This window comes from Symphalangus syndactylus, chromosome 16 (assembly GCF_028878055.3).
Source record: "Symphalangus syndactylus isolate Jambi chromosome 16, NHGRI_mSymSyn1-v2.1_pri, whole genome shotgun sequence".
NCBI lineage: Eukaryota > Metazoa > Chordata > Mammalia > Primates > Hylobatidae > Symphalangus > Symphalangus syndactylus.
Window position 1 is genome coordinate 87,831,342 of NC_072438.2, and position 12,624 is coordinate 87,843,965.

The window sequence follows — 12,624 nt, forward strand, 5'->3', positions numbered from 1 at the left end:
CAGTACCGTCGCTGAAACCCTGAACTCACTCTTCAAGTTTCCCTTTCTCTCTAGACCACCAGTGTTTTGGCTTCTGCTGGGATGCCCCTCCACTGCAGTGGGCTGTGAAATTCTCTGCAAGGTTCTCTGCATAGAACTTGCACTCAATTAGCAGGGCACGGTGGTGGCCACCTGTAATCCTAGCTACTTGGGAGGCTGAGGCCGGAGCATTGCTTGAACCCGGGAGGCGGAGGTTGCAGTGAGCTGAGACAGCGCCACTGCACTCCAGCCTGGGTGACAGAGCAAGACCAAAACAAACAAACAAACAAACAAAGAAAAAACACAGACACACACAAAATATAAAACACTCAACTCAAAACATATTATTTAGTGTCTATTACTGCCTTAGGGATACAGGAGAAGCAGGGTGAAAGGAGATGTAACAGTACTCTAAATCAGCTGTCCCCAATCTTTTTGGCACCAGGGACCAGTTGCATGGAAGACAATTTTTCCACAGACTGGGGGCAAGGTGGTTTCAAGATGATCCCAGCACATTACATTTACTGTGCACTTTATTTCTATTATTATTACATTATAATATGTAATGAAATAATTATATAACTCACCATAATGTAGAATCAGTGGGAGCCCTGAGCTTGTTTTCCTGCAACTAGACAGTCCCATCCAGGGGTGATGGGAGATAGCGACAGATCATCAGGCACTAGATTCTCAAAAGGAGCCCACAACCCAGATTCCTCACACGCACAGTTCACAGTAGGGTTCACACTCCTATGAAAATCTAATGCCAGCTGGGCGCAGTGGCTCACGCCTGTAATCCCAGCACTTTGGGAGGCCGAGGTGGGCAGATCACAAGGTCAAGAGATTGAGACCATGCTGGCCAACATGGTGAAACCCTGTCTCTACTACAAATACAAAAATTAGCTGGGCATGGTGGCACATGCCTATAGTCCCCACTACTTGGGAGGCTGAGGCACGAGAATCACTTGAACCCGGGAGGCAGAGGTTGCAGTGAGCGGAGATCATGCCACTGCACTCCAGCCTGGCGACAGAGCGAGAATCCATCTCAAAAAAAAAAAAAAAAAAAAAAATCTAATGCCACCACTGATCTGACCGGAGGCGGAGCCCAGGTGGTAATGTGAGTGATGGGGAGTGGCTGTAAACACAGATAAAATTTTGCTTGCTCACCCGCCATTCACCTCCTACTGTGCGGCCCAGTTCCTAACATGCCACAAACCCGTACCTGTCCATGGCCCAGGGGTTGGGAATCCCTTCTGTAAATAGTTCCAGCCTCAGGAAATGTAATATTCTGTGGTAGATATCAGACTTATACACTAGAAATAGAAACGAATACAGCCCTGACTCTGACTGCCAAAATATTAAATGGAAGAGAAGTGACCAAAGTGAGCTAGAATTACCCAGGAAATCTTTATGGAAGAAATGATATTCCAAAAGAGCTTTAACAAATTTAAAAAGAGAGTCAGAGTTTTTTGTTTGTTGTTTGTTTGTTTTTTTACAGCTTCTTTCCAATAAGCCAAATGTACCAGCTTCTTTATTTTTCAACGGATTGGTGTGTCCATTTAATACAAGAAAATGGAAACTGAACCGCCAGAGGAAACCGTCCCTAACACTGAAATCAACGGTGACTTTGGTAAACGCCCTGCAGAAGACATGAAAGAGGAAAAAGCATTTAAAGATCTAGAAACACTGATGAGATGGTTGAATCAGGCAGTCTGCTTCAGAGCGAGAATGCTGGGGCAGTGACTGGAAAAGGAAGCAAGAATATTAAGGCTCTCAGTACGGACCACAATGCCAGTGTTTTAGTCCCAGACAGCAGTGGCCCTGAGCGGCATGCCCCAACAGTTTATGCCTCACTGCCTGATTAGAAAAAGAGAAATGTATTTTATTACCTACCTTTTATATAACTAAATAGTATCTCCTTTAGATGGTGGAAAATTTTTTTAAAAGATTTTGAATAGGTGGCAAGGATAATAACATAAGCTATATTAAATATTTTTAATTACAGGCATTCTATCTTATTCTGGTCATTTAAACAAAACAATCAGAAGTTGAAGAAAGAGGGAAAAAGGAAAACAAAAAGTAGTTTCAGTTTAGTCTTAGTTGCAGCTCTTCATTCCACTCTCCTCATTAAGCATTGCCAAACCTGAGGTTTGCAGAGCCAGGACGAATTACATATATGCTCACCTTTTATGTTGCATCATTATGAGCCAAATATAAGCAGCAAATCATCAAATGCTTACCTGTATAAAGTACGTTACTTCAAGAATCTTGAAAGTCAGCTCGTGGTGGTGTCATTTCTGAGGGGCATAGGCAGAATCTATCCCAAAACTTACTCTTGTTTTTTGGGTCACTTTTCAGGGGAAGGAGTGAGTTAGTAGTTACCAATACACAACGCCACCAGATTACGTAGTTGCCCTGGTAAGAATCTCTCCAAATGGTTTTATTCTCTGGCAGCTACAGAAAAATCAAAATTTATCAAAGTGCATACAGTATATATCTGTGCTCTGATTTAAGCTGCCTCAAATTCTTTCCTCAGAATAAAAGGGTACTAAGTAAGAAAAACACTTGTGTGAAATGTATCTGCTGTCAATTTTTCTTTTGATTTAATTTTATTTTTTCAACATGTAAAACATGAATGTTTCCAAAGCCAAAATTAGATTCTCAGGTACATTCAGAGAAATCATTCTTCCATCCCAACTCCAACCTGTTCTCTTCCTTCTCTCATAAACATTTAATTAATTTTTAGCTTATCCTACCAGTGTGTCTTTTCACAAATATAAGCAAATTCACATGCATACACACACACACACACACACACACACTCATACTCATATTTCTCTCCCTTTTTGCCCCCAAAATAGCATAATACCATTTTATGGTTTGGCACCTTGCTTTTCTCACTTAACAAAATATTCTACAGATTATTCCATATCAGTATATAGAATTCTTCCCCATTCCTTTTTACAGCACACATTTTGAAGCATCTGTGTGGTCCCTTTAAAAATATTATTAAGGAAGTCATTAAAAGTGATAACTATAACACTTGGCAGAATTTAGCTAGCTAATTCTAGCTTATCTACAGCAAATGACAGTTTCAGGATCATTTACCCATTCCCCTCACCTCCTACGTCCACTTCTGGCATGTGCTGAGAGTACAGAAACTGACTTTAATAATTAGCCCAGGCAAATTACACCTAGGCTTTGGGCTGGAATAGCAAAAGTAAAACTTAACAACTGAGAGGAAGCAAATAACTTCTCTTTTTGCTCTCTTGGAATCTGGCAACTGGGCAGAAATCACGACTTTATCAATAGGATTATGTTTACATGAACACAATTAAATAGGCTGAAATTGTAGACTTCCCCTTATCACATCCCCAACGAGCCATGGAACAAAATTACTCGAGGTCCAAATGTAGAACTATGAGGCTTAAATTTATACCTAGTCTACCCTATATTGGAGGTTTGTGACTCAAAACTAGACACCAATCTCTAGGACTAAGCCTTCCATCAAAGTTGTTAAATAAGTTGACTATACTAAATACATGATACAGGATAATTGCATGGAATCAATGAAGATAACCCCGTTGGGTAAAGCTTACACAAATCAATATGGCATCTGCTCCCAAACCATGTTCACTGCTACAATCCCAACTTGACATCATTGGGTTCCTCAAGTCAAGGAGGTCTGAGTTATACAGTTCTAGAACTGGATAACCTCAAACATGATCTTTTATTTTGCCCTTTGCTGCAGATGCTCCTTGGTGAGGGGTGGGCGGGGTGGGGGTGGGGGGGCGGTTACTTGAATCCATTCATTTAAGATCAATTTCAGAAAAAAAGGTAAATTAGACATGTATGTAACTTTTAGTCTTTCTTTCTGCATTAGCTCCTTTAAAAAATTAGAGTTAATGATTTTAGGCACCAAAATGATATTGCTGGTCATTTACGAAATTGTTTTGCAAAGAGTAACTTTTTCCATGCTCTGAAATCAGTGCTACCTTGCACTTCCAATAATGTTTTATAATTTTTTTAAACTTTTAAAAAATAAACTTATATATGCCCATTGCGTTAAACACAGAAAAGTATACAAAGGAAGGAATAATCAAGCCATATTCATACCACTCAGCAATAACTATCCACTGTGAATAGTTGAGCATTATTTCCTTCCAGCATGTTTTTTCTACGTGTATTTTTTTCTTACACTATTGAGGGTAGTTTGTAAATCTCATAATCATTTTTGACCAAAAGTCATCAAGTCTAAGACTTTATAAATAGAAGATAAAGCTGTACCTTCCAAAAGAAAACACCCAATGACTTGGGGATGTCTTTTTGGCTGCTGGGTAATTAAAAAAAAATTCCTACTCATTCTCATCACTTACATTCTGAAGTTATCTTTTCAAACAACAAAGTTTAAAAAGAGAGGCCGGGTGCAGTGGCTCACACCTGTAATCCCAGAACTTTGGGAGGCCGAGGTAGGTGGATCACCTGAAGTCAGGAGTTCAAGACCACCCTGGCCAACATGATGAAACCCCATCTCTACTAAAAATACAAAAAACTAGCCAGGTGTGGTAGTGCATGCCTATAATCCCAGCTACCCGGGAGGCTGAGGCAGGAGAATCGCTTGAACCTGGGAGGTGGAAGTTGCAGTGAGCTCAGATCACGCCATTGCACTCCAGCCTGGGTCCAGTGACAAGAGCGAAACTCCATCTCAAAAATAAAATAAAGTAAAATAAATTAGATAAATAAATAAATAAAAAGAGAGACGGAGAAGACAACATTTCACGTTTGGGTCAAGATGGCTGGCAGGCTGGCTACCGCAGCATCAGACAGGTAGCTGGACGGTATTAGAAAATGGTATGACAATGCTACAGGATTCGAGAAACTAGAGTAAACGTGAGATGAGACGATATATGAGGATGAAGATGTAAAGGAAGCAATAAGAGGGCTTTCTAACAGCAGGATGTTTCGCATTAGAACACTGGACCTGACTGTGAGACAGCAGATCTTGCCTTAAGAGCAGCGGACCAAATATGAAGAGGATAAATTCTGCCATGAGCCATATCTGAAAGCACTTATTTGAGAAAGAAAAGAATGAGAAGAATGGTCAAAGAGGTCATCACATATTTGAAGTCTGTGGATGCAGCTGTCCTCCAAGTATTTTTATGAAGATGGTTAAACCTGAAACATATAATTTAAGAATTATTTGGTCTGCCAGTGTTTCACTTTAAAGTCTATTGTAATCATTAAAAAAACAAAAAATAAAAAATAAAGAGGAGCCCAAAACTCTCTTTGAAATCTGTTTCAGATTTTGACTGTGACACAAAAAATAATGAAATGTTTCATTAGTTTCCATGTTGCCACAGTGTTACTGAAATTCATAGGCCTTTGAAATCTAAAAAGGGCTCTTTGCCGTCATCAGAGATGACACTTCCAAATCACTCATTTAAAAAATGCACTTTTAGAACACTCAAACAAGGATGATGACCTTTCATTGATCCACTGGAATTTTCTCATCATTCCCCTAAAGACCAAAGGTGTGCATTCGCATCAGGCAGCCGGGGCTGTGGCGGTCCTTGTCCAGACAACAATGAAAGCAAACTGGACTTGATGGAGATCGATCTAGGAGCTCATCAATCCCATATTCTAGACAAAGGTCAGTGTAATTAGATTGCTGTAAGTCAAATGAGCCCACGAAACCTAGAATAACAGAATGAGAAACCACGAGGTGATATTTGTTTTAGGAAAAAAAACCTCTTTCCCAGAGAATTCCCTTAAATAATAAGCTCCCTTTTTGTATATTTAAGTTAGATTCAAATGTATTAAAACACACCTTTCAGGAACTTGCTCCTGAAGACAGTCCTGTCCACATGAACCTCCTGTTTTGCTGGGAAATCGTTTAAATACAGTATTGCTATTTGACACATTTAACACAATACTTACCAAAGCTTAATTTTAATTATAGGGAATGTAATTTGAGATTACATCAGAGCTACAAGGTAAATTAGCTTCCCATTTCTCAAAGCCTGCTCAAATTGTGTGGAATTTCAAAAAAGTATTTTAAAAGGATGTAAAATATGGAAATATTTATTTTTTTTTTTGAGAGGGAGTCTCACTCTGTCACCCAGGCTGGAGTGCCACGGGTGACGCTGCGACCTCTGTCTTCCAGGTTCAAACGATTCTCCTGCCTTAGCCTCTTGAGTAGCTGGGACTACCGGCGCCCACCACTCACGCCCGGCCTATGGAAACATTTAATACTTTCAAAGTAGTTGGGAAATACCTGAACCCAGGATATTGAGGTCTCAAGCTCACTATTTACAAAAGCTTTACAAAGCTAAATTGTGAGTTAATAGGTTCATTCTAGGTACAAGATACTTTCTTACTTTTAATAATAAATTACTTCATTATGTTTATTAAATGCAAAGAGATGTGTGTGAGAGCTGGTACAAAATAATAAGACCACAATAGGCTACATACTATGCCAGGCCCACTACAAAATGAAAATGCAGAGACCCTTGTTCAAATTCAAGAGTGCAACAGCAGCGCGTTAGTCCTTTTAAGTGCGGGCCCTCTGTGACTGCACAGATCGCACGCCCGTGAAGCCAGCCCTGCCCAGAGTCCCTTTTCATTCACCGGGTCCTCCTCCCTCGCGTCACAGTCCTGGGGTGCGGGGATGGATGCTGGCGTTGCTGTCACACAGCCGAGCTTTAGGTCAAACTCTTAGCACCGCGACTAGTTACCCTGAAATCACTGGGGCCCGGTATTACAAAACAGAACACATTTTCCTCTTTCTTCCCCTTTATTTAAAAGAGATGATAGGCTTTACGAGTTATTTTTAATAGCAATTTTTTACAATGAAAAGAATTCGGGCGTACTGTTTGCAAACTGCAGCAGACAGGTCTGAGCGCCCCAGAAGGCGGCCGGCCCCAGCCTGGGAGCCTGCGGGGACCACTCCCTGCTGCCCTGGCGCATGTCCCCTAGGGACACGGGCCACCGTTGCCCCTGGAATCCCTGAGGGACAGGCTCCCTCCTGGGCGACCTTTCCTCGTTTCTTTCGCCCCCCACCCCGGAGCGGCACCTCCATACCTCCCGGGCCGCTAGTCCCCCGAAGCAGGCCCCAGCCCCGGCGCAAGCTGTCTCCTCCGCAGTCCCCGCCCGCCGCCAGCCCGGCCACCGCCGGACGGCGCCCTTCCCAGCCCCGCGCTCCGCTTCCCGCTCCCCAGCCCTGCGCCCCGCGCCCCAGCCCTCCTCCCGCGTCCGCGCCCACGTCGCTTGCCCCGGCTGCCAAGTCTTCCAGACGCCCGGGCCCTCCCGGCACAGCGCGGGAACCCCAGCCCCCGGCCCCACGGGACGCGGGCTACAGGGCCCGGCCGGCGAGCCAAGACACCCCGGGGCCTCCAGGCGGCCCACCTCCCTCGCCCCCCACCGGCGCCCCCAAGCCCCCAGACCGTCCCCGCCGCGCCCTCAACGCCGCCGTCCCCGGGCCTGCCGAGGCTCCGCGGCGAGTCCCGCCCAGCGCCCCGGAGGCGCCGGCCCCACGGCCCGAGCGTGCGCAGCGCCCCCCGCGGCCGCGCCGAGCCCAGGCGACCGCGGAAAGGAGGCCGCGGCGCGCCCGGCCCGGCCCCCTCCCCAGCCCGCCCCCGGGGGCGCTGGCGGTGTCCGCGCCTCCGCGCCCGCCCCTGATTTCCTCCGGGCGGCGGCGGCGGCGGCAGCGGCGGCGCCTCGTGCGCGCGGTTATTTATTTCCGGGCCCCAGAGCGCTTATAATGGAGCCGCTGTCAGCAGAACCTTCTGCTGCCGCCGCCGCCGCCGCCGCCGCCGCCGTCCCTCCTTTTTTTCCCGGCAGATCTTTGTTGTGTGGGAGGGCAGCAGGGATGGACTTGAGCTTGCGGATCCCCTGCTAGAGCAGCCGCGCTCGGAGAAGGCGCCGCAGCTGCGAGGAGGAGCCGCCGCCGCGCCCGAGGCCCCGCCGCCCGCGGCCTCTGTCGGCCCGCGCCCCGCTCGCCCCGTCGCCCCTCGCCTCCCCGCAGAGTCCCCTCGCGGCAGCAGATGTGTGTGGGGTCAGCCCACGGCGGGGACTATGGTGAAATTCCCGGCGCTCACGCACTACTGGCCCCTGATCCGGTTCTTGGTGCCCCTGGGCATCACCAACATAGCTATCGACTTCGGGGAGCAGGTAAGCCCCGGCCCCGCGCCCCGCGCCCGCTCGCCCTGCCTTGGCCTTACACGCCCGGACACGGGGGCGGAGGGGAGTCACCTGCTCCGAGTCCCACTTTATCCTGAAACATTTGGTCGGGTGTGCAGCTTGTCAAGGGTGACTTTTCCAGCACCCCATTCCCTCCCTCCCTCCCCTCAATTATTCAGCAGACTTTTCCAGCTCTCTCTGGAAAATGTTAAAAAGACTGGATGGTGTGAAGCTTCACCTATGGAAGGGTTTTCAGTGCACGGCAGTATTATGTAATTTGCTATTATGTAAACCTCAGCTCTGTAATTAAAATGTAGTTTCTAGTAGCTTAAGTGCTGGGTTTTTATTTACCTATGGCTGGTGGTAATGGTGACGGTGGGGAGATTCTGTTTTATAATGCGTCCAAGTTGATTTCCCTGGTACTTCTATTTTTAAACATTTGTTTCGTAGCCCAGGTAAGGATTAGGGGTATCCCGAATGTGTCCTGATAAGCCAGTCTTGACCATTTCTAGTTTGGGATTTCTTTTTTTTTTTTTTTTCCTTTTCTTTTTTCTTTTCTTTTCTTTTTCTTTCTTTTTTTTTTTTTTTCTTTTTTTTTTCATGGACCACTAAAGAAGGGGAGCACATTTTTGTTTGGTGTCGCCTTCTCGTCCTTGTTTCTTTTCACGTTTTCTCCATGTGGCGTCATTGCAAATCTAGCGCTGCAGGCTCTCCAGCGATGGGGCATTGGCACCCTGCACTTTGCATGTGGCGACCGTTTTGGCAGGGCCACCAGCGGGATGCAGCTGCGTTCTAAGGCCGGAGAGAGGATTTGGTGATGGGGAGGCAGTGACATGCCACCCTGATGGGCAGGTGTCCCAGGTGGCCAGAGCGTGTGACTAGCGGCACTCCTGTATTGTGGTACAGTCTTTCTTCTTTCAAGTCAAGAGACTTAAACGGATATTTATATAGAATATGCACTTATTTTGATGCAGTACTCACTGTAAAAGCCAAACAGCTTTCAGGAGGCAGTTACAAACCGGAGATTTGTGTGACTCCTTCGTTTGACGAATATCTGTTTGGATTTGTCTTTCTGTTCTCAAAACTTTTGAATAATTGCAACTCTATAAGCTCCCTAATATGTAGCCCACATTGTAAGCTACTTTTTACTTTGAATTTTGTTGGTGATAGGTGTTCACAATATGGCATATTCTCTAGAGACCTTTGTTTACCGAGCCAACCAATGTCCTTTGATAAAATCTTGTCTCTTCCGTTGCCACTGTGCCCTGCCAGTGCCTCACAAGGGTACCCCAAGGGCTTCTCCTTCCCTGCTCCACCCTGTACCCGCCCACCTTCCCTTCTTTCTATAGTAACTGGTGACTTTGAACACTTCCTACAATCTGTAGAAAAGCTTTTAGACACGAATTTACTACATTGCCCATTTTAGATGAGTCAAATGCTGTATATTCACTCTAGCCTTTCCTATTTTAAGGCTTACCTTCTTGGAGCTGCCCCAAAGGTTGTCAGAAAGCCCAGGCTGCTCATCTGAACTGGCGTGTGTTTGTGTGCGTGTAAGAATCATACAGAGATAACTAGTGGAAATAAGAGTAGTCTGTGTCATCATTAAACCACCTGACGAATACCACAATATTGCCTCCCTTTTGCCTTGATTTAATGAAAGGCTGACATAACTAGGTTTGATTTTAGTATAAGAAAAAGAATCTCCTGAACTCACAAAAGGGAGGTTAAACATAAGAGACAACTATCCAGATGGTTTATCCTCGCGGGTCTAGTAATTCTAACTCATCCTTAAAACATTGCTAACCTGATTATCATGGCTGATGTAAGCGAAGTACTTAATGGAGTTGTGTTTTTGCAGAGAAGCAAAATGTTATCAACAAGTGTCATTTGAGGTCCCTTTCCCCAAAACACCAGAGTATGAGGTTATAGGCTGCCTGGAGGGCGGAGACATTTTATCACAGAGTTAAGGGTGGAGAAATGGGGGGAAGAAATTGATAGGTTTTCCAAACCTTACTTTGCCTTCTGGTGTCAGATGATAATTGTTTTGCAAAATGCCGCAGGGTGAGAGAGAGTGAGACTGACTTACTCTTTCTCAGCATTAAACTGGAGGGAAAGAATTACAGTGGGAGCTGAAGAGTGGCCTGCTATGTGTGGGTGATGAATAGAAGAACATTTTACCCCAATTCTTCTGAAGCACAGTAAAGAGGAGGAGAAATGAACCAGTTTGCAAAAGTGGGTCTACGTTAGCTGAAGATATGCAGCCCTTGAGTTTATATGGAGTTCTAGACAGATGGACACATGTAGGTACTGCCGCTGAGTGGGCAGGTGTATTACACCTTGCTGGGAGTGAATGATGGCTTATTTGTCAGCGATTTACAAATCCTAAGATGGAGAGGTAGCACGGGAGTACAAAGGTCAATGCAGCCCCAGGTTCACGTGCTTTTGAGATGATTAAGAAATGCAAAATTAGGCTGGGCAAGGTGGCTCATGCCTATGATCGTAGCACTTGGGGAGGACAATCCTAGCACTTTGGGAGGCTTAGGCTAGAGGATTGCTTAGGCTAAGGTGGGAGGATCGCTTGAGCTCAGGAGTTCAAAACCAGCCTGGGCAACATAGTGAAACCTCGTCTCTATTAAAAAAAAAAAAAAAAAAAAAAAAAAGAGGCCAGGCGCTATAAGCTCACACCTGTAATCCCAGCACTTTGGGAGGCAAGGTGGATGGATCACTTGAGGTCAGGAGTTCAAGACCAGCCTGGCCAACATGATGAAATTCTATCTCTACTAAGAAATACAAACAAACAAAAAATTGGCCAGGCATGGTATTGCATGCCTGTAATCCTAGCTACTCAGGAGGCTGAGGTGGGAGAATTGCGTTGAACCCCAAGAGGCAGAGGTTGCAGTACGTCGAGACTCTACCACTGCACCCTCCAGCCTGGGCGACAGAGCAAGACTCCGTCTAAAAAAAAAAAAAAAAGAAATGCAAAATTAAAAAATAAAACCTCTCATGAGCTTTTAAGTTCCTGGCTTGTCAAGAACAAAACAATAGCAAAATATGTTAAATGTTTCTTAGATGGGGTGTTTTATGATGATAAATATCACAGTTTATGGTTTCTTCAAAAAACATATACAGATATTTTGAAATGGAAATCCAGCTATGTACAAGATTCCACTGAAAGTTAAATAAGCTGCACATATGTGACCATGTAAAGGAATTACCTGTTAATGACCCCAGAGCCAGTGTGCGTGGAGGGGCTAGGAAGGAGCCTGTAACAGTCTCTCCAGAAACTTATGATATTCTCCGTGAACATCACCTGTTGTATATAGATTTCTTAGTCATTTTATAGCTCAGTCAGGGAGGAAACCAAATCTTATGGACTATTTCCTCTAACAAAACTAGCAAAACCTATTATCACATTTTCTCAATTTTGGTAGTGGCAGTAATTTGAGGTGGTGAGGGGGAGAGGTTGAATTTTATACTAAAAAAAACTCTGTGGAATAAAATGATCTACTTTTAATATTCAACATAGGCACCATAGAAAATGGGAACACATCTTTTGCAGAAACTGAAATAATGTTTGTATTATAGAGCCCTATAGGTATATAAAATACTTTACGATCATTGTATATCTAGAATTATTTTATCTCAATTTTTACAGATTGAGAATCAAAAGTATTAATCACTTCCATTGATTGAGCACCTAGTATGTGCCTATATCTCAGCATATGATATATATGAGGAAAGAATGAGAGGCCTACGCTTGTTAAGGTACTTGTTCAAGATGACATGGGTAGTAAATGGCAGAGCTAAGGTTCAAGCCCATACCCACCTGGCCCTTATAAATTTAGGAATAAGTTCTAGCTTTTCTGATTCCCAGACTAGATGTAAATTTAATCTTAGCTGTCGTATATTGAATTTTTTTTTTTTTTTTTTTTTTGAGACTGAGTCTCGCTTGTTGCCCAGGCTAGAGTACAGTGGTGTGATCTTGGTTCAACGTAGCTACCATTTCGCAGGCTCAAGCAATTCTCCTGCCTCAGTCTCCCGAGTAGTGGGGACTACAGGCGTGCACCACCACCCCCGGCTAATTTTTGTAATTTTTTGTAGAGACGGGCTTTCCCCATGTTGCCCAGGCTGGTCTTGAACTCCTGAGCTCACGTGATCCACCTACCTTGGCCTTCCAAAACATGAGCCACCACATCCGGCCTGTATATTGAATTTTACAAACTCAGCAGATGTAGGATGATTAAAAGGAGGGCTTCCAGGAAAGGGATATTATGACGAAGAAGTTCATTTTAAGAAAAGCTCAATTACCCAGATAATTAAGTCAACACTGTATCTTATTTTAACAAGATTGGTATAGCTTTTGGTCAAGGCGGGGGATAAAAGAAACAACTGATAACCTCACAATAAAGTTATTTAGAAGTCACTTGG

At 44.6% G+C, this 12,624-nt stretch overlaps 1 protein-coding gene across 1 annotated transcript in view; it reads left to right on the forward strand.

Annotated features, from left to right (window-relative positions):
* Positions 1 to 7,704: 7,704 nt before the first annotated feature.
* ANKH (ANKH inorganic pyrophosphate transport regulator) overlaps positions 7,705 to 12,624 on the forward strand; it is a 162,010-nt gene continuing 157,090 nt past the window's right edge. Inside the window, exon 1 of the mRNA XM_055246359.2 lies at positions 7,705 to 8,187. Coding sequence (XP_055102334.1) covers positions 8,092 to 8,187 — 96 coding nt within the window. The 5' untranslated portion in view covers positions 7,705 to 8,091. The remainder of the gene's footprint in view (positions 8,188 to 12,624) is intronic.